This window comes from Urocampus carinirostris, chromosome 18, assembly GCF_059441175.1.
Source record: "Urocampus carinirostris isolate Australia breed hairy pipefish chromosome 18, RoL_Ucar_1.0, whole genome shotgun sequence".
NCBI classification, from domain to species: Eukaryota; Metazoa; Chordata; class Actinopteri; order Syngnathiformes; family Syngnathidae; genus Urocampus; species Urocampus carinirostris.
The window spans coordinates 5,720,862-5,744,304 of record NC_142366.1 but is presented as its reverse complement, the minus strand read 5'-3'; the positions used below and the strand labels follow the sequence as shown (position 1 = coordinate 5,744,304).

The 23,443-nt window shown below is 38.5% G+C and overlaps 1 protein-coding gene across 1 annotated transcript; it reads right to left on the bottom strand.

Annotated features, from left to right (window-relative positions):
* Positions 1-833: 833 nt before the first annotated feature.
* cip2a (cellular inhibitor of PP2A) lies at positions 834-22,130 on the bottom strand. The gene is made up of 21 exons (XM_088322547.1): positions 21,748-22,130; positions 16,393-16,540; positions 16,217-16,329; positions 16,041-16,135; positions 13,929-14,025; positions 12,243-12,365; positions 12,028-12,173; positions 11,557-11,632; positions 11,270-11,500; positions 8,818-8,983; positions 8,614-8,746; positions 7,216-7,315; positions 7,032-7,150; positions 6,475-6,652; positions 6,331-6,405; positions 6,146-6,256; positions 5,876-6,072; positions 5,039-5,152; positions 4,882-4,964; positions 2,313-2,452; positions 834-1,070 (listed from the first exon to the last, which is right to left on the bottom strand). Exons 1-21 carry the CDS (start codon positions 21,847-21,849, stop codon positions 927-929), a joined length of 2,691 nt encoding a protein of 896 aa, XP_088178673.1. The 5' UTR covers positions 21,850-22,130; the 3' UTR covers positions 834-926.
* Positions 22,131-23,443: the final 1,313 nt, after the last annotated feature.

Sequence of the window (23,443 nt, the reverse complement as noted above, 5' to 3'; positions counted from 1 at the left end):
GGTAGCCCCCTGGATACAGCGACCCCACTTTACAATGTTTCCACTTTACGGTGTTGAATAAGATATTTTAATAGCTCTTCCGTATGGCATTTCTTTTCCATTAAACCACATCAACAACAAATTATTTTGCGCCCCCAAGAACATAAGATACAGTACCTGTCTGCTATTGGTCCACATATCAAATGTTGGTCTGATATTGGTTTGCAACATAGCACCATGAAAATACAGATATGCTATCTGGCTGACTAGCTCCCACAATGCATTTTTATTCATTAAATTCAGAATCTTGCGTGCTTCGTCAGCTATGACATGATTTTTTGTACTGTACCCACTGTGGGTCCTAAGGGAAAAGCAAAAACCTGATAACCATGATTGTCAAGGAATACAAAGAGGGCACACAAATCACTACACTTGCTAAGGAATATCAGTCAATCAAAAATTGGTACAATTATTAAAAAAGCAATTTCATTTTTTTTATAACGTGCCAGGGGTTCGGAAGGCTTTGAAGTAGTTAACACAGGCTTCTATCCCTCGCTAAATGCCAATTTACAATTCCCACCTCAGAATGGGGGTCTACTGTATTCCAGTAATTATTCTTAGTAATTCACACAAGCCAGCTAATTTTAGAACAGACACATGCTGGGCTTGTGTCTAAAAAGTACACACTGGTACCATTTTTTATTTTTATTTTTTTGCAACATCTCAGACCTTGCTGTTTTCTTCCTCATCTTTACGCAGTCTGCTTCAGTGAAAGAAAATATTCCATTGAAGCCATTCATTACATAGAAACATCATTTATACATACACGTAATGATTCTGCAACAAAAATACAGTTTGTTTTACACAAATACACATTTATTTACCAAAAAGTAAAACACAAGAATTGTTAAATAGGAGTCATATGAGCAAAAAAAATCTGACTGGTATCATAGAGAGAGATTAACGTCGTTCTTCTTTCCGTTGCACAGGCTTTGGATCATGCCGATCATGGCCGAGTGCTTTACCAGCTCATCCTCGCACTGCTTGAGCTTGGCCTCCACTTGACTCTTTTGCAGTTCCAGCGACGACGCCTGTGCAACACCCCCAAAAAAGCCAGTTAGAAATAAATAAAGAACAATTAAATTAATTATAAAACACACTGTAGTAAAAAAAATTATCGCGAATTTTCAGGCCAGTATTGTAATTTCAATGTAAATTTGTGTTTTAAAATCAAAGTGCATTTTTTGTGGGTTTTTTTTTGCGTGAGTAATGCATTTTCTGCACTGTAAGGCGCATGGGATTAAAAGAACAGTCTTGTCATATATATATATATATATATATATATATATATATATACATACATAATGCGCACTGGACTATAAGGCGCTGCAGTAGGAACATCAAAAAACCAGTTAAGATACTGTAGGTCAGTCAAGCTCTCCAGTAAGAGTGAGCACAAATTGCAGCAAAGACATATGTCTTGGCTACAGGTACGTAATTTCCGTGTATGTCGAGTGTTTACGGCACATTGGATGACTTTCCTGTGGTCACAACATACAGTATGTATATGCAGCAATATGTGCTAGCTCTTTCTCCTCTGCAAAATCTCATGATACCACCCGAAAGATTTATCTCCTGGGATCTAGACGATTCTTCTAAGTCACCAATTTTGTCCTAAACATGGCAAATTTTGCAGAAAGGAGAGAAAGTCTCATGCCTGAGAAATTAAATTGCTCCTTTGCTCTCGACTGTGGACTGCTGAATCTTGAGAATCAACATCTGCTCAAAGCACATGCCTATGGATTTGGGATTCTCTAAAATGAAGAACATAAAGTGTGTTTTCTTTGCTTATTTGACGAATCTTCTTATCATTCATTTAAAATGTAACTGAAATTTGAAGTGCATTGTTGTCTGACGATAAACGCTGACACGGTTGATTACAAAATCATATTGGTGCACATTAAAAAAAAAATTGCGACTAATAACAGGCTTATAAACCGAAATTAGAGTAGATAAACGGTCATTAAACTGAAATAGAAATAAAACGGGGTTAGTAAACAGACATTTACCAAACTACGGATGTCTCTTTTAAAACCATAAACCAAATAAGAGTGCTCTTTAAATGTAATTTATGTTGATTATTGTCTATTGTTGTTAATTGTTACTTTTGTTCAAATTAATTTTGAATCTGGTGTTTCCTTTCTTGATTTTACCACTCACCGAACCTAGAAATAGCCCTGTAGTAGTTCTTCCCTCTGCCAAACGGCATAAGTTTGCCGGTGCGGAAGTGTCACCACAAAAAAGATAGCTAGGAAGGGTGTTGCAGTGAATACCTTGATGCTGGCGTCCTTCCTGGCCTGCTCAGTCTTATTCAGTTCCTTCCTCAGAGCGTCCAGTGCATCTTCTAGCTCTCGCTTTTGTTGGTCCTTCTTTTGATCTTTCTCCGCTGCCGCCTTCAGGTCACCTCGGAGAGCTGACGCCAAAATGAGATTCCTGTGAGGCCAAATTCAAATACAGTAGACCTCTGGGAACCCAACCTCAAGGCATTTTCACTTAACATTGTGGAATAAGATGTTTTTCCCCATTATATGACAACAAATTATTTTGTATTTTCATGCATAAGTAGTTACATTTTTGAGCTTTATTCCTGCTGTTGGTCGACGTCGTATAAAATGTCTGTCTGCATTATGGCTTATTATCGACCGATATGGGTTTTTCAGAGCCGATTATTAGTAATAAGAGGAGGCTGCTAACCGATATTTGGAGCGGGTACAAATTTGCTGTAAAAGCTTAAAAATTGGCTTAAGGAGATTTTAATAATCAAAAACAAAGAATATTTGTTATAAATTCAAATAAAACATTAATAGCACACTGGAAACTTTTTAAGGTATTAAATTACAATTTCAACACAACTAACATGGCTAATCTTTCACATGACTAATAAGTGTGGTGGTTTACACGGGGAAAGGTCATTCACAATTGTTCCCTGGTTACAAAAATTAGTAAACAACTACGTACAATGAACGCATTGCAATAAGGCTATTATAGCACATGGCTAATATAGTACGCTATATATGGCCTACTTGTGAACTACTAGCCGTGATCATGAACATGGGTATAACCAGCACGTTTTTGGGGGTTCAAGCACTTCTTTGTTTTAACACGCAAATCAATATTTTTAATAAAAACATAATCAGTGTCTGAAACTCATGACAAAAAGTTACCGGAAACCAGGGAAGACAACTCTGAGAAGTTGCCTGCCCAGCCATAAAGTTGCCCGCCCCATTTTTCACAACTTGAAACACAATAAGACGACTAATCGCAAAAAAAACAAAAAAACATTGTTGCAAAGTATTAAGGGTTGATAATCAGAATATATAACAGAACAACACTTTAAAATTGAGTTTACTATATATCTACTTAAAATCTTCATTGCATGTATATGATATCGCTGTTTTCAATCTTCCATCAGTATGTACCTGTATTTACTGATCTTCATTCATGCAATGTTTGCGTTGCGTCGTCTCCTACAAGCCACGTGAACTCCTCTTTCCACGATGCTTTTAATGTACGTTTACGTTTTGTAGCGTCATCAATATTGGTAGCTTTCTTTTCTTCTAGGGCTGAGGTTTTGGCTTGATTCCTAACCACTTTATCATTTTTCTTGTGTTCTCTGTGCGTCTACTTTGGAAAATGATATGCAAATGCACAACCTTATAAGGCTCGGGAAAGTCCAGGAGCACGAAGTTATTCGATGCAGGCTTCTCATGGGCAATTTGCATACTCTGCAGCCAAACAAACCAAAATTTCCAAACCAAACAAAGATTTCGAAATCGGAATAAACGTTTGTAACAAGCTACCATTCCAACCTGTCTGAAAAAAATAAATAAAATAAATAAATAAATAAAGTGCTTTTAAAAGACTAAGTTGGCAATACAGTACTGTATTTTTTACTGTATTTATTAGCAATGGGTTCAATAATAGCAAATTTTGTTTCCATGGTAATCATATTTTTGCTACCCTCTTTACCATCACTGCAATATCAAGATATCCAAAGTCGTCACACAAATCCCTGTTTTCACCAAGTACCATGGCCTCATTTGAATAAGTGGGGCGGCTACAGTGGACCGCCCCAGGATACGGTTACCCCACATTACAGGGTTTTAACTTTAAGGAGTGGAATTAAAAAAAAAAAAACACATTTTTTTTCACTATACTACATTGACAACATATTTTGTGTACCCCCAAAAATTCTAACCTTGTTTATGAGCTATATGTACCAAGGTTTGCAGTGATGCTAAAGCGAGAAGAAAACATAAAAAGCATGGAAACAGAACACAAAGAGGGCACACATTAACCCCAACCGAATCGCTGAGGGTACTGTAATGAACTAGCTCCACATTACCAGAAGTTTCTTTACCCCGCCATTAAGAAATTTCACTTTGCAATCCCCACCTCAGAATGCATCGATGTTTTATCATGTGGGTCTACTGTATTATCAGGGTTGGGTAGGGTTACTTTAACTTGATTACTTTCAATTACTTTTGGATTACTCCAATACCAAATATGCTAATAAAAGACTAAATAAATTAAATATGAATAAAATTACTAAATTTTGTGCAGGCTTGGGGAGTAACAGAATACATGGAACGGCAAAAATGATGCTGGCAAGCTGTTTGGATTTATTTTCATTTTGTTTCCGTCGCATTTTATGTTAATTTTGCCGGAGATCAAAAGATCGAAGCCAGGAGAGAAAGCTTACCACGTGTTGTGAGTCATAATTCTATTCATATTTAGTTTCTTTTGTCTTTTATTAGCATATTTGGTATTGGAGTAATCCAAAAGTAATCAAGTTAAAGTAACCCTACCAAACCCTGTGTATTATATAATACAAAATCTTACCTTCTATATCTTTTTCCTTAAACTGCATGTCCAATTGCAGAGATTCGAACTCCCCTTCCTTCTCCTTCAACAGTAACACAGTTCTGACAAGAAAATAATTAACATGCTTGAATCTTAAATGCAAACGCAACAATATTGGAAAATTAATATTTCCTACTTGTCTTGCTGCAACTGCAAAGCCTGGTGATTTTTCCTCAACGTGTCATATTGCTTGTTGAGGTTAGCATGACTCGTTTCGAGCTCTTTCAACTCACACTCGCTCTCCTTAAACCTGACAACCACATTGTTCAGTTATACTTTTGCCAAGGCAAGAAAAAAAAGTAGTAATGTTGGGAAATAGCAAAGCTATGTCTGCTTTCATCCTAACATATGTATATTCCATTTTGAGACTTTTCTTCATACCACTGGGATTAAAAGATTGCGTAAAACCCATGACAATTCTCATATTTGTGACAATAACATTCCGATAATTTAATTCGTTTAGTATATTGATTAAAACAAAAAATAAAGACGTACCTCCTTTATTTGTTATTTGCATTTATGGAGTGTTCATAAAATAAATAAAGAAAGGCACAACATTTGTTAGTTTCATAATACTTACTATCGGGAAAAAAAATCTAAAAAAAAAAATGGCTCTAGATTTTAAATGTACGGTAATTGACTGGCCATCCATAAAACCAGGCCTTACCCACCCAGGAGACAGGTGAAAAGACATTAAAAAGAAGTTATGATTCCGTTTAGAAGACTTTGTGACTATAAGATTTTGGACTATTGGGGCTAGAATTGGATGAATTAGTCTAGTTAAAGACAATAACGAATATTTTTGACTAAATTTGGCCCATGTTCAAAAGGCTAAACACAGCCCAATTTTGGGCCAGACCAGGTTTGTGCAAAATTCAAGGTCCAAAAGATGTCTGGTTTGGGTGAGTATTCTTTAGATGTATGGTATTTATTGGAAAAATAAAGTTTCTCCTAAAACAACTTTTGTGTTCACCTGTGGAGCAGGGTGTTGTAGGCAGCTTTAAGTGCCTGGTGCTCCTCTGAGTCCAATTGCAGCCGAGCGTTATGCTGCACCAGTTCCTCCATGTCGGCTTTGGAGCGCAGCGCGTCCTCCATCTGGATGCCGAGCTGTCCCTGAATGTCTTCGCGGCGCCGTTCCGCCTCCTTCAGCAGGCTGGCCAGCTTACGGGCCTTAACGACAAGGACGATTAATAATGCTGGATTCTTTATCTTTGCAATGTCTTCTTAAGAGGAACACGCTTACCTCAGCTTCTGCCTGGGCTCGCTGAAAGTGATACTGGGAGATGAGACGGTCAGCCTGAGACAATGCTGCCGCTTTTGCTTCCAGCAGGGCCTGAAGACGACTTTCTTCAGACTGAAGTAAAGATGGTTAGCTATTTAGCATCAACAACTCTTTGTCATGGGAACTATGCTGAAAATTGGACTTACAGCGAGGGCGGAAAGCTTCTGCTCGTAGACGTCAATGATGTCCGACACGTGCGCATCCTTGGCCTGCTCCTGCAGCTGTGAACCACAAATTGGCAGCGTTCAACTCACAATGAGGATCCTGACAACAATCAATTAGTTCAAGACCTCCAAGCCGCCATTGAGCTTCTCTACCAAGCTGTGGATGCCGCTGGAGGCGGCAGACAGTTCCAGGCTGCCGGGAATGGTCCGAGGAGGCAGGACTTCCGGCACGGGGATCCGCTTGACGGACAACTCAGCCTCCCTCTGCCGGTAAGCGTTGTTAGCAGCCATGCTGTCCCCTAGGCTGCAGAAGGACAACAGTAGAATTATTGCGATGATTAATCTTGATCAATCACAGAATACAGACATACAGTCAACTTCTATTTAGTTCATTGGCAGAATGACATTTTTAATGCATACGAGTTTGTGGGGAATCGTTGCAATCCTCAATTCCAAGGAGATAAGTTAAATAAACATTTTTACCTGGCTAATGGTTTGCCATTAGCTCTTTTTTAAATGAAAAAAAAAAAACAAAACTTTTCCCCCCATCTTTTTCCATCCCCAAAATCAGAACATAGCCTTTAAACGGGCCCATTTTAAAGAAATACCGGTAAATACATACACCTGAGAACATTTTAATATAAATTTGTCCAAAAAATGAAGAATCCAAGCCATAAACTCACACCAGGGCAGGAAAATCTGGAAGGGACGTGGCTTCTAAAAGCAGAGCGAGGCCGTCCTGCACAAACTCTCTGCGGTCTGATGTCAGGGCCATAGCGAGGGGCGTGGCTAACCTCTGGTCCTGCGCATATGAGGGGCAGAGGGTAAGGACGGTGTAAAAGCGGCTAAAATGTAGAAGTAGTTCACCTGCAATGTCCGGTAGAAACCTGTTTCCATGTCCTTGACCTGCTGTCGCAGTTTGCTTATCAGCACCAAAGTGCTGAGCAGGGCCTCGGCGCAAATCTGACTATGAACACATGCTCGTTTCATAGTCATCATCATAGATGAGGGTAGAACCCCATGGACAAAGCACCCCCAAGATACAGCATCCCCGCTTTAAAGTGTTCAATACTATGTTTTTTTAGATAGATAGATAGATAGATACTTTGTTCATCCCCGAAGGGAAATTCACATTTCCAGCAGCATCCCTGAGCTGAGAACAATCGAGAACAATCGAAAATAACACGGGAGCTGCTGGAGTGGCTGCCATTCGTGACGGCGCCGGAAGAAAAGATTCAATTTGAATCATGTACAAACAAACAAACAAACAAAATATTCATGTTTCAATAAGTGGAGTGTTAATAAAATGGGGGGAAAATAATACTGATATAACCAGGTAAAACTAATTTTAAGTTACCTGTCCAAATGAATGTTGTGCCATCTCACCTTTCCCACTCTCTCTCCTCTCACCTTTCCCACTCTCTCTCCTGCAGTTGACTTGCTGCTGCTCGCTCCTGAAACTAATACTTACCTCTTTTAACCCCTCTTTATGGTATTTCCCCCTCACTATACGACATTAACAAATTTTTTTTGTCCGAATTATGGCTCTCACAACCCCGTCTGCTATTAGGCAATATCATATAAAATGTCAGACTGCCATTGGTTTGCTCCCGGCAAAATTAAAATGTCAATATGCTATTGGCTGAACTTCTATCAGAATTCCACTCTCTTTTCGCATTCAATTCAGAATAAATAGAGCTGTCCTCTTGGGTGCGGCCAGTAGTGGCCAGTGACGCTTCACATGAAAACACCATAAGGACAAGCCACCAGAGCAGGCGTGTCCGAGTAATAGTCTCGCATTTTTAAAACGATTTTGGTCAGACTGCCAAGAAACATGGCAAGTGCAAAGATTTCAAACATTTTCAAGCACTTCACCCAAAATTCTAGCATTTTTCACTACCTTGAAAACACAACATTACAATTGAAGCATTTAAGCATTTTAAGCACCCGTACAAACCCTGAACCTCCCTCCCCCTCTGTATCCACCTCAACCAGGTCAAATAATCTCACACGTAAGATAGATAAAATTGAATTTTTACTTTTGTATGTAAATGTATTTCATCATATGCATGTGCGTTACACACAAGTACTAAAAAGATACTGTTTTGATATGTATACATATTTTTTTATCTTGGTTACCAGGGGTTCGTTAGGTTAGGTTTCTATCCCCCCGCCATATGGCAATTTTACTTTGCAATCCCCACCTCTGAATGGATCCATGTCGTATCTCGGGGGTCTACAATAGTCTTAGAGGATGACACTGACCTGAGGCTATTGGGATTGGGCGTGAGGTGGTTCCTATGACAAAAGGCTATGAGCGTCTCCAACTGCAATAGGCACTGCTCGGCGCTCACGAGCTTAGACAACAACGCTCTTGTGGCATCTTTGCCACACAAAAGTACGCTAGTTAAGGATTTTGGACCGAGCAACTCAATGAGCAGAACAAGATAAAAGTAGCAGAGAGGATATCAAGCAGCACGGCATTGACGTGGGTGATGCGCTCGCAGTGTTGCCTCAGGTCGGCGTCTCCTTGGTTAGGCGAGCTCATTTCTTTGATAAAATCCAGAAGTACGGGAAGTAGCAATTCCACAAAACTCTCGGTGACGTCTGGCATGCTGGGGGCGTGCAGTACCTCCTAGGCAAGCACAGTTAACATGCATGATGACCAATGTCTCCCCTGACTATGGAAGCCTAAAAGTGCCAAAAGACCTTATGAAATTAAATAGAAAAAGATTATGAAATAGGGCTTAAAATGGTTTTCATGAAATATGAGCGTAGTATTTATTCAAATCTACTGTGTATATTTATTATCGAAATTAAATACAGTATTTCCTAAATTTGTAAAGGACCTGAAGGTAATTTGGAAATATTTTATTCTCCGCCACCATCTCCTGGCATGGGTCCTCATTTCACCGTCTGTCAGAATGTTCATGATGCGCGTGCAGGTAAGTTCATTCCCTAGACGCACTCGAATACATTTTTTTAATCTTTCTTGGATTTGGGTTGCCGTTTGGACTTTACTTGAAGTAGGCCTTTTCTTACTTTCGTCTTTTTCGTGCTACCCTAACAAATAGAAACAAATAAAACACTGCAGGGATGAGCATGACGTCACTCACTCCCCTCCCCATTCCTCTTACCTAAAGTGTCCTGCTCTGAACAGGTTTGCTAAAAGTAAGATAAAAGCAGATAAGCTCGGTGAAAAATATAGAATATGGGCTCTTTGAACTCAGTTGGGCATTGTTAACACATAAGAAAATATATAACTCTAAACCTCTTAAAGGACCCTAAAACAGCGCACCTCAACTTTACTTTAAAGACATCAAACGTTTCAAAATAAGCCCTATTTCTCATTTCCATTATATTATTTAAAAGAAAATGACTCCCGCTGTCAATCAAGATCAGTGGATCGGGCCTGCTCTTGATCCTTGAGATAGCCACACCTCTTGTAGTTTGTTCGGGAGCAGCTGCATTAGAAATAAAAACTTATTAATATTATATTTCAAATAAAACCATGCACATTGAATGATAATAAATTATTATTAAAAGTAAGATCTTCTTAAAGCAGGGTTCTTAAAGCTAAAGGCAAGTCAAATTCATGACTTTTATGCCCCTTGAAATCAAATTTAAGTCGACAAAAAAAAAAAAAAAAAAAAAAAACCACACACAATTGAAACAAACAAATATTTTTTGCACATAATACATCGTGCCTCTTACACATAACCTGAAAGAGCTTTTAGCCAAGGGGGAAAACGTTTGTCGGACAGCCACTTCTCATTTAATTGACACTTTCCCATGGTTCAAAGTATCGAGGTGACACCATGTTGCCACCAAAGTAAATCGGTAAATTATTAAAAAAAAGACTATTGACAAATGTAACTGAATCTTTTTAGTTCAAATTTAGGTAAATCTTATTAACGTTTGCATTTTTAAGACATTCAAAAATTGGATTAAGACATTTTAATGCCAAGTAAGGCCTTATTTTTAGATTAGTGAATTCAATGCCTTTTAATGATTTATGGATTAAAGGGACAGGATGTATTACTTAGCACCTCTTAGTGGGAAAAATGACAACAACCCTTTATTCATTACAAAAACAATTGAATAATAAGCAAAAATACATGAACTATCATATCAACTACTATTTTATCAAATACTAATAGATTTAGAAATCTATATTCATTTTACATAACATGAAGCTCACCTAGAGGGAGCACTACACAATACAGTCAAATTTAGTGGTCAACTTTTACAGTATCCCTTTAAGGGTAGGGTGCATAGTTTGAGAGGTCCTTAAAAAGTTTAAATTCTCTTTAGCCATGTGCTAACAATGCCCAAATAAGTTTAAAGAGACATTTATATTTTTTCCCCACCGTACCCGTGGTTTTATCCTACATTTACTTTCTGTTTTCTGGCCACAGGGTGCATTTTCCTGGAAGAAAGGAGGGCCATGGGTGAATGTGAGTGATTGTTTTTATTTTAGAAAGATGGTGAAAGAAAGAAAATGACCATTTCAAATACATGTTACACAGTCTAAATGCCAACCCAAACTGCAAAAAATGATGAAAACGTTTTTACGAGCACATCCAAGAATTTCAGATACCTGCATGCGTGCAAAAAAGGTCCTAGACAGAGGCTGAAATTACAATTTAAGCCAGAAGATGGCATCAGCAAGTAGAATATTTAACTTGGACACCACCATTAAAAGATATAATTTATTAAATATTTATTGAGATAGTATTTTTCAAAATAAATAATAATAAAATAACGACCCTCAAATGATTAAAAAATGAATAGCTATAAAAGATAACCTCTAGCAAACAAAATCGTAGTTGTTTTTTTTTTATCAAAAGATCTTTTAATAATTCTGTTTTGGCACTCTCAGGCTTCCATACTTGACACACAATACAACATCAAATCAAACCTCCAGCAGCTCCTTGAGCAGCTGCAGTGCCTTTAGCGAGCAGCCCTCAGCGCCCCCAACAGGTGAGCTGATCCACTGCACCAGTGCCAGCCCGGGCATGGCCTTGTGCTCCAGCGCCGGCGCCCCCTGCCTGCGAGTCCTGAGTTTGGGTGCCGTTTGTACGAAGGTAGCTTGGCATAGCAGCGGGCGAAGCCCAGGCACACTGCACATGGCAATGAGCAGCTCCAAGACCTGCAAATACATAAAAGATAAACTAGCGCTACGCTAACGCATGACGCACAACTCACCTTGGCTGCAGAGTCAGCATCTTTTAGCTGTAGCAGTCCTAAGACCTGAGACACACATGCTGAAAAGTGCTGGTACCTGCGGAACATAACTAGATCGCTTTAGACCAGGGGTGGCAAACGCGCGGCATTAGGGCCGCATGCAGCTATTGGCCAATCAGAATGCGGCTCATATTTCATATATACTGTGGCTCTTTGCCTCGTCTCCCCCCCCTAAATAACAACTTGAATCCATCAGAGTTAATAACAAATAATAAATTATATTTTGAATTAAATTTGGCAGGTTTGTTTTTATGCCGCTCCGGACACATAACTGACTGCCAATCATCTGCATAGGTTACGTCTAATGCCGGTTAGTGCGTGGTGTGGCTCTTTGACTTTCAGTTAAAACTTTCGGCTTTTTGTGTCAAACTTGTTCTCCACCCCTGCTTTAGACCTTATGTTAGTACACATATGTTTGAGTGTGTCTTGTACCGGGTGAGGTAATCAGAAATTTTGGGGTTCTGCAAGAGATCAACCAGAAGATCAACAGAGTATTTTCGGGTCAGCGTGCCATCGCCGTTGACGATGATGTTGAAGACCAGCTGGAAAGTCTGGTGGATGTTTTGGGCATCAAACACCTGCGGCGCAAATTTAAATCCAGATTAGGGTAATCAAAAACAAAAAAAACAACTTATGTCTGCACCTACCTTTTCGCCAACCTTCTCGTTTAAAGTTAAGCTGGCAAGAATGGACAAAGTGAAGACCACCACGGTCAAACTATTGTGGGCCAGGAAGTTCATCAGGGTCCGATAAAAGGACTTCACGTTGTCCTGTTTTGGTGGATTTGGGAGTTAGTGAATCAGTTACTTAATTTAAGGACACACCTTTTTGGCTTTTCTTCTATGAAGCCACAGTGCAGAGCATTCTGGCATACAGCGTACAGAAGCAGACAGGAAAAACATACAGAGATTAATCAACACAGCCAAGAAGATCGTCTGGAGGACATTGTCAGGTTCCAATATCCCGCTAGAGCAATCAACATTAAAAGAGACTCTTCACACCCTGGCCACCACCTCTTTGACCTGTTGCCCTTCGGTGGTCTCTTAAAACAAGGACTGAAAGGCTTAGAGTCCGTTTCTTACGAGAGCCATCACCCGGGGGATTTTGTCGTTGTTGCTGCTAAGTGTTATTGCAATAGGTTTTGTTGCAATGTACTATTCTTTTTTAAAAAAAAAAATCATTGCACTTACAACTTGTTATTACCTAGTTAGAGTTAATTCTAACTTCTCTAAGCACTACTTTGTAAATATTTTAGCCTATTTATCCTGACACTTTCTTTGACACTTGTAGTTTGCATCTCCTCCCTGTGCCCGCCCGAATTACTCAAGGTACCGGGCCCAAAATAAACCCCAACTCCCACATCTTAATTGTGAGGAGGAAGGGTTATTTTGGCCGTCTCTGACAGTACCAACACCCTCCCCTGCCCTGTGCCTGCCTTCTGTGTCCCACAGTGCCGCCGAACAGCATAGGCGCTAATCACAGACAGCTTCTATTGGCTACTGAAGCACCTATCAGCCGGCAGGGCACACGCGCCTAGCAGTGTGCATGCTGCCTCAATCTTCCACAAAAAAAACAAAACAAAAAAAAACTTAAGACATGACGAGTGGATAATTAAAAAACAGCGTAAGAAAAGACCGGCCCGACTTAATGATTGACATTTTATGCCTGAACACGGCCCTTAATTTGGGCCCCAGCCTAAGATCTTACCTCTACCCGAGATTGCTTTTCAATGTTTCCTCTAAGCTTCCACGGGTCTGAGCAATTACACTAAGTCAGTAAGCGCCGCTTGAAAAAAATGGTGATCAACCCCAATCCTAAATCTTTTTAGTCCAAATAAAAATTTTAACAATGTGTTCACATTTTTAAGACTTTCAGATATTGGATTTAAGACCATTTAATGCCTCATTTTGAGAATAATGAATGCCTTTTAAGACTTTTCAAGGATCCGCAGGAAACCTGAACATAATAAAATGTGTTTTTTTTTTTCAAGTTATCAACACAGAACTCTATCACACTTTTTAGTGCAAATACAACGTTGGCAAAACTGTTACACTCAAATAATATGAAAACTTGTTCTTTCTTTTTTTATTTATTTATATTTTAACACTTATTTCTTCTTTTGTTTCTAGCTTTTTACGTTTTTCTTGCCCTTTTTTTCTTTTGTTATCTCGTTTCATTTTTTATTATTTGTTACTTCCTTCTCTTTTTTTCCTAGTTATCATTTTTTCATGTTTTTTCCAAGTTCCCCCCATGATTTTTTTTCTGTTTTCGCCTTTTTGTTGACTTATGGATATTGTATTTGTTAACTGTCTAACACCGTTGTCAAGACTCACCAAAGACTTGATGTGACTCTGCACGGCATGGTTATCCCGACACAAGTTGGCCATCAGGCCCAGGCACGGCATGATGATGTCATCACTATGCGACTGGCTGTTGGAAGGAAGAATTTAGAATTCTAATCTTATATTAAATTTGGCACAATAGTTAGAATACAGTAGACCCCCGGAATATAGCGACCCCGCCTTAAAACATTTTCACTTTACAGTGTGGAATAAGATGTTCATTTTTTTGCATTTTCCCCACTATAAGAACTCAACAACAAATGACCGTAAATTCCGGACTATAAGCCGCTAGTTTTTTCCCAAACGTTCAACCCTGCGGCTTATTCAGTGATGCGGCCAATTTATGTAATTTTTCTAATGGCCGCCAGCGGTGCTCGAGTACAAAAGGTAAGATTTAGACCGCTGGAATATATGCGCCGAGGAAGACTGCATCTTCTTAGCTTGTGCACAAATTAAATTAGCGTAAACTCACCCTCATCATGCAAATTGCAAAAAGAAAGGCACATGACGCAGCTTTCAAGTTGAAAGCAATTGAGCAATCCGATAAGAAGGGAACAGAGCTAATGCACGTAAATTTTACTTTGTGAGCGTGTTGCTAGCGTGTTTTGGACGACGCTTACACGACATAGCCTCTTTCCCACACTGGGGAGGACGACTTTGATGACGTAAGTCATAAGGAGGAAAATGAGGAGGGTTTGCCGTGATTTTTAAAAGTGTGTTGTATTTTTTTAACAGACCCGTTTACTGTATTGCGAGCGTGTTGCTACCTGTCACAGTCACGGTTTGGGATGCAAGTTATATTATTATTATTAAAGCTTAGAAAACTCTCTCAGTGTACCGTATTTCTTTGCAAATATGTGTAACAATGTGTAATATGTATTTGCAACTGTATATTTTTGTAATGTATTTATTTTAGAAACTTATTCTGATATGTTTTGCACAAGCAAATGAGAAAGAAGGGGCGGGGAAAACGCAGGCTGACGGGAAGTGGAGTAAAGGTGAGACGTGTTTGTGGACGCGGCCGACATTAGTGGATATATATTTTCCCCACCCTTACCTTTGGAAATATACACTTTTTTCCTTGGATTACTTTCAACGGGCACCAGGACTTTGCAGGTCTGCATCAAACGTTAAGTACCGGTATCATTTTCCGTTCATTTTGCCGGCTGTGATTTTTGGACCGTGTTGGGTATGGGTTAATTTTGTTTTAGTGTTGCGATTTTTTGAATGTGGGCGCATGCGGCTAATATACAGGTGCGGCTTGTGTATGTACAAAATCGGTTTTCCTCCCGAAAAGTGGTGGGTGCGGCTTATAATCAGGTGCGCTCTGTAGTCCGGAATTTACGGTTCTATGTGCACCCAAAAGCTTTGCGGTGTTCGTGCGTATGACGAGTTACATCTCTAAGAGGCCTGTCTGCTATTGGTTAACATTGTATCAAATGCTTGTCTGTTGTTCGTTTGTCCTACGATATCGTGAAAATACTAAAATGCTATTGGATAAATTCCCTCCCACAAGGCCTTTCTATTCAGAGTACTATGTGTTTTGTTAAAACTCCAACGATACAATACTGTAATTTTTGTTCTGGATTTATTTGCTATGTGTCCAAGGCCTGCAGTGATGCTAATAGGACGGGGGTCAGCAACCTGCAGTTCTAAAGCTGCATGTGGCTCTTTAGCCTTACTTTACTGGCACCGTATATTTTTTAGAAATGTTTACAAATTTAAAAAGATGGGGGAGGGAAATATATATGTATAAGTTAGATAAAAGCAGATAGGCGCGATAGTAAAAAATATTATAAAGGCTCTTCAAATTCAGTTGGGTGTTGTTAACACATCTTCAATAGAGAAATATTGTACTTTCAACTTTTTAAGGACATCTCAAATGACGCAACCCTCCTTCCATCATATGCGAGCATATTAAACACAAGTAGTACTTACTATATACTATTTTCTTATTTATCTATTCTACCAGTGTTTGGGAAAGCATTAAACGATTTCTACACACCGCTATAAGGGAATTTTCATTATGCAAACCCCACTTTGGAACGAAGATCTAAGGAACATTACTATTTAATGCAGTAGGAAGATGCATACTAGTCTTACATGTTGCACATGAGGAAGCGGATGAGCTCTGGAAGATGCTTCATGGAAGGGAAAATTTGAGTGCTGTAGGTTAGCTTCTGCAGCAACTGCAAACTCTTAACACACATATATTTATACAGTAAATTCAGTACAGAAACCGCAAGAACTAAAATCATATCCTAGAGTTAATGATTTACCTGAAGTACCAAAGGGTCTGCAGGGTTGGCGCTGTGGCGATAAACAAGAAGAGCCAGGATGCTAGTGAGGTTAAAGTTACAATGAAGAAGCTTCCTGCTGGCGTCATCACAAGCTGAGGAAATTAGCACTATCATAAGGAATTCATTTCAAACAAATAAAGAAAAGTGTACGGTACCAAGTTGCGCTAGCAGAGACAAAATGGCTCCGACCACGGTGGGGCAAGTGTTTGGGTTGCCAATAAGCTCTACCAGTCGGCTGATGCATTCGGTGGGCAGCAGTTGATGTGAAGAAAGAAGCTGGATACACTTTAGTTTCAAAACCTCCTGAAAGTATTAAAATAAGAATAGATCATAAATTTATTATGTTAGGGTTTGTACACTTTTTTCATGGCCAAATTCAAACCATTTTTAAGGACTTTTAAAGTCAATCTTCCATTATCTCCAGGACCATTAAAAGATTATACTTGGACATCTGTTGTGGAGTACCACAGGGTTCTATCCTGGGTCCAGAGTTATTTAATTTCTATATTAACGATATTTTTAATGTTTCAAAACTATTAAAAATAGTAATACATGTATTTGCAGACGACACTAACATTTTCTATTCAAATGATAACTATATTGATTTGGTAACCTGCATTAATCGTGAATTAATCAACCTAAAAGTATGCATAGATATAAATAAATTTTCTTTAAATTTAAATAAAACCAAAGTAATATTCTTTGGGAATCGCAAGGCAAATCAAGATTTAGAAGTAAAAATGGATGGTACTGCAATAGACACTGTATCAGAAATTAAGTTTTTAGTGGTCATAATAGACAATAAATTAAACTGGAAAACACGCATCAGACACATATAAACTAAAGTATCTAAAAGAATTTCAATAATTAAAAAAGCCAAATTCATTTTAAATTATAATACATTGAATTTATTATATTGTTCTCTAGTACTTCCATACCTAACATATTGTGCAGAAGCCTAGGGCAATGATAACAAAAGTTCACTACAGCCCCTTTTTATCCTCCAAACTAATACTAATATTTTATTCCTGCAGTCCAAATTATTAAAATTGGATGATTCAGTAAAATTTTTCACTGCACAACTGCTATTTAAGGTCAACAAAAAATAGTGCCGGATAAAATCCAAAAATTATTCATTCGAAAAAAGGGAAATTATAACTTAAGTGGCTGTATTAAATTCATAATCCCAAAGGTGAGAACAGCCAGAAAAATTTGTGTGTGTCTGTGTGTGGAGTCAAACTTTGGAACAATTTACAAGACGAGATCAAACCATGTCCAACTATTCACTTGTTCAAATTTAAATACAAAAAACATTGCTGGAGGAATACAGAGATGAAGGAAATGGGGTATGAGTGATACGAGAGATTGGGAATAGTGCGTTTACAACTATGGTTAAATTTGTTGTTATTGTTATATTATAACTGTTATTATTAATATTATTACTATTGTTGTTATTATCATTGGTGTCACAATGATGTTTGGTGACTAGTGGCATTATGAAGTTGAGGGATGGGTACTACAAAGATTAGTGCATCAAATATGTGTCTATTGTTATTATTATAATTATTTATATCTGACCTATGTAATATGTATAGCCACGAGACTTTGTTATATTAGACACAAGGGGAGAAGAGGATCTACAAAATGTATTTAATAGGGAAGATGAAGGGGTAGGGAAATCATTATTTTAATGTTCGAAATAAAGTTCATTCATTCAAGATCCAGGGTGAGTCATGTATTTTGCTGAGCAACAAATACATCTGCACCTAACAGTCAGAGGAAAGTTTTAACAGCACTATCCAATAAGGGCGAGGCAAACCCACCATGTGTTAGCTGACAAACCCCAGCAAAGCTACACAGACGAGCGCGCTGTTTTCTTAAGGTTAAAGCACGTCAGTATGATTGAGTACTGACAAAAAAAACAAAACTAGCACAGAATATGAACTTTTCTTTTCAAATAGAAAATTGCATCGAAATTGCAATGCTGGTCTGAAAAATCGCAATTACGTTTTTTTTCCCTGAATTGCGCAGCTCTAGAGTGCATTTATCAAAACATAATTTTTACATCTCGAGTCAATTTTGAATATATTATGTACATTTTTTTTCTTCTTTAAATCGCTCCCCATATCAGAAAATGACAGTAATATGGAGCTTCCATTTTCAGTTAGAGGATGTTCTACTCATTACAATTTACTACTGGGAAACACAACCTTCATTTTTTTGCATGGCCCATAATAAATATGCATAACTGATACGTAATACTTGCACTAATACACATTTTGCAGTACATGTGTTAAGATGTAGCATAAAGGTCATAAAGCGTCATAGGACAATGCCTTTAAATCACAAGGTAAGAAGGAATGCAATGGAAAAGCAAAGCCACCAGTGTCAGCATCACTTTTAAGCAGACTTGTTGAGATACATGGCAAGAATTTTAAATGGATTCCCAACCATTTCCCGAGGTACTTGTTGATCTTCTTGACTTTTTCTACGCTTGTCATCGGAACATCATAAAGTCATCAGTCACGTGAGTTTTGGCCGCAACCCATGCTGATACAGCCATGCCTTGAATTTCCCTGGGAGCCCTGATTTTACAGCCATTCTCAGCCATTCCTCAGTTTGCTTTTCTGTTCTAATAATGAAGCTGTTCTTGACAGTAAGTGAATCATCAAACCACTTTCCAAGGCACTTGTTGGATTGTCTTCTATTGATGGAATAACTTCTCCTTGTACCTGCAACTCGATTTCCATTGTCAATGTACCCTTTCGGATCCCCGTTGCCCTAGATTCCTATGGCTTGAACGTCATTCTGGCCATGGTCGCCATTTGGTCCAGAACTGTTAGCACCCACCTTGCCTCCACATAGGTTGTGGTCGTTACCCTGAGATCGACAATGTAACCTCTTATTGGGCTTTGTTGTCTGTAAATATTACACAATGTTGTTTTAAACAGACAACATTTTCTGGGTAAAGCAGGTGGTAGATTATTTTGATATTTTTTTATTGATCGTCGTAAAAAACATGCTAAAAAAGATCTTCTGCTCATTTTCTTGATGATTCATTCCTCAAATGTAAGAAAAAACTTACATTTGAGGAAAATCTGCAAATGTCAGAATTTCTTGCAAGTACAATGTATATATTATATATATATATCCATCCATCATCCATCCATAGTCTTCCGCTTATCCGGGTTCGGGTCGCGGGGGCAGCAGCCTTAAAAGGGAAGCCCAGACGTCCCTATCCCCAGCCACCTACTCCAGATCCCGAGGCGTTCCCAGGCCAGCCTAGAGACATAGTCTCTCCAGCGTGTCCTGGGTCCCCCCCGGGGCCTCCTGCCGGTAGGACATGCCAGGAACACCTCCCGAGGGAGGCGTCCAGGAGGCATCCTTATCAGATGCCCGAGCCACCTCAACTGGCTCCTCTCAATGCGGAGGAACAGTGGCTCCACACAGAGTCCCTCCCGGATGACTGAGCTTCTTACCTTATCTCTAGGGGAGAACCCAGACACCCTGCGGAGGAAACTCGTTTCAGCCACTTGTATCCAGGATCGTGTTCTTTACGGTCATAACATAAGTTCATGACCATATACTGGACTGTCTCAGAAAATTAGAATATTGTGATAAAGTTCTTTATTTTCTGTAATGCAATTAAAAAAACAAAAATGTCATACATTCTGGATTCATTACACATCAACTGAACTATTTCAAGCCTTTTATTATTTTAATATTGCTGATTTTGGCTTACAGCTTAAGAAAACTCAAAAATCCTATCTCAAAATATTAGAATATCATGAAAAAGTATACAAGTAGGCTATTCAACTAATCACCTGAATCATCTAATTAACTCGAAACACCTTGCGAGGGTTTCCTGAGCCTTAAAAACACTCAGCTTGGTTCAGTAAACTAAATCACAAGTATGGGGAAGACTGCTGATCTGACTGCTGTCCAGAGGACCATCATTGATACCCTCCATCAGGAGGGTAAGACACAAAAAGAAATTTCTCAAAGAGCAGGCTGTTCACAGAGTACAGTTTCAAAGCATATCCACAAAAAGTCTGTTGGAAGGGAAAAATGTGGCCGGAAACGCTGCACAACCAAGAGAGATGACCGCAGCCTTAACAAAATTGTGAAGAAGAGCCGCTTCCAGAATTTGGGGGAGCTTCAAAGACAGTGGGCTGAAGCTGGAGTCCAGGTATCAAAAGCCACAGTTCACAGACGTGTCCGGGAAATGGGCTACAATAGCCGTATTCCCATGGTCAAGCCACTTCTGAACTCAAGACAACGGAAGAAGCGTCTGACTTGGGCTATGGAGAAGAAGCACTGGACAGTTGCAGAGTGGTCCAAAGTCCTCTTTTCAGACGAAAGCAAGTTTTGCATTTCATTTGGAAGTCAAGGCGCCAGAGTCTGGAGAAAGGCTGGAGAGGAGCAAAATCCAAGTTGCTTGAAATCCAGTGTGAAGTTCCCACAGTCAGCATTGGTTTGGGGAGCCATGTCAGCTGCTGGTGTTGGTCCACTGTGTTTCATCAAGTCCAGAGTAAATGCAACTGTGTACCAAGCGATTTTAGAGCACTACATGCTTCCATCTGCTGAAAAGCTCTATGGAAATGAGGATTTCATTTTCCAGCATGATCTGGCACCTGCCCACAGTGCCAAAACCACCAGTAACTGGTGCACTGACCATGGCATTACTGTCCTTGATTGGCCTGCTAATTCCCCTGACCTGAACCCCATCGAGAATTTGTGGTGTATGGTTAAGAAGAAGATGAAAGACACCAGACCTACAAATGCAAATGAGCTGAAGGCCGCTATCGAAGCATCCTGGGCATCAATAACACCTCAGCAATGCCACAGGCTGATTGCCTCCATGCCACGCTGGATTGATGCAGTAATCCGTCCAAAAGGATTCCCAACCAAGTACTGAGTGCATCAATGGACATTTTCAAATGTTTGATTTAGTTTTGCTGTTATAAAATTATTTTTTTACTTGGTCTGAGGAAGTATTCTAATATTTTGAGATAGGATTTTTGAGTTTTTTTCAGCTGTAAGCCAAAATCAGCAATATTCAAATAATAAAAGGCTTGAAATAGTTCAGTTGATGTGTAATGAATCCAGAATGTATGCCATTTTTGTTTTTTTAATTGCATTACAGAAAATAAAGAACTTTATCACAATATTCTAATTTTCTGAGACAGTCCAGTATATATATATATATATATATATATATATATATATATATATATATTACTGATTTTGAAGTTAAACAGTAATTTACGAATTTTTAAAGCAGGCAAAAAGCTACATTAATGACTTTTTGCAGCAAGTAATGGTAAAAATATATTTGCAAGGTGCGGAGGTCCAGGGTTCACGTCCTGTAGTTTGCATCTCCTCCCTGTGCCTGCGTGAGTCTCCCACGAATTTCAAATCGTAGCAATATAAATAAACATTAGAATAGTACAATAGAAGAAAATCCAATGCATGGATATGTACAGTATTGAGATTTTTGTTTTACTAACCTGTACTTGTTTAAGAAGCTGAGTCGCACTTTGAGGGCTCCTGCCGTTTTCGTATTGCTGCGTGGCGAGCAAAAGAGACTTTAAACAAGTCGTTGCATCCATTTTGCGAACAAAAAAAAACGAAAATCATAGAAAAAATAAACGCAAAATGATAATTTTCAGCAGTGTACCCGCGGACAACAGATTCTACGACGAAGCTCGGCTCTTGAAAAATGTGTCAATAATAAAAAGGTTTGAAATATTTGTATTTGATTTCCACATTAAATACCGGTAATCATTTTCAACGACGTTTAATAAAATAAAAATAATGAATTTTAGTTCATCTTTAACACTCTCGTTTTGACGACAACGGCTACTTCCGCATAACTCCTCCCGCTCGGATGTTCAAAATTTCCTGGAACGAACCAAGTCGACAAGAGGGATGAGTGTTTAAATTAAGTCAAAATTCGAAACCTAAATAAACAAATACTTATGCAACAACGTTACATATATTTCATAAGATAATTTATAGATTTTGTTACTGTTCAAACATAACCTTAAGTCTTTTTCACTCATATATTTTGAGTACTCAAATTAAATACGCCCCTTTCATAACGGACGGAACTTTTCGGGTTAAATTAACAAATGAAATAAAATTTAAAAGAGTAAAAAACACGAATGATTATTATTTTACTGGACTTAATTTACTAACTTGCCGAGTCACATTTTATCATGTGCAAAAAAAGTTTAAAAAATAGGTACATTATTCGGCAGACGTCACTTTTGTATTCACGTCCCTCAAGGCCGAATCATTTCTGCTGGCATAGGTCACGTCTCTTTATACATTAATTTTTGTCCAACAAAACCCATCAATTATATTAAAGTAGTCCTGGAACATTTACTTAAAGCCCACCGCCATTTGAGTGTCTTGTGACGTGAATGTTGCACAGACTCTCAAAAGTGAGTTATTTTTTTTCAAATAATTATAAATTGGTTGTTTAGAACCCTTAACCACTTTGGTGGTTGGGGCACAATTTCCCGTGATGTGTCCTGGGCAAGTACAGCTAACATATTTTTCCACCCGGTCTCGAACCAAGCATCTTTTTCTCTTGTGCTAACCACTGCCTTAAGGAAATAATTCAAAAATAGCTATTGTACATGTTGATGGGTTAACTCTGGTTTCCGTTTTTACCCTTTAGGTGGCAGTATTGGCTCATTTTTCAAGAGAAATTACCGGTATTCTAGAAGGGTTGTATATTTTAGGTTTCAGTTATAGCTTAAAAAAGTACTTCCTGAAACTTCTATCGAATGTAGATGCCATTAAATAAATTATTCTGTTGCAGTCGTTTTATTATTTATTTGTTTTTTAAAATGCAAGGTCATGATGATTTGTTTAGAAGTAAATATTCCCTTTATCACAAGGGTTACGTTCCAAAATGAGACCGTGATAGGCAAAATATATATTTTTTTAAACTCATATTACAGGAAAATACTGTGTCATACATTGAAACAAAATTTTAATAAATATGTATTTTATAGGCTCAAACATTGGTTGACAAATAAAAGCAGAATAAATGAATAAAAAAACTGAATAATATATATGTTTTTGTTTTTACAAATAACTACTGAGAGACTGGGTGGATTTGAGTTCCTATGTTTTTTAAGGTCCACTGAACAAGCTGCATACTTGAAATCATCTGTTTTGAAGAACACCAAA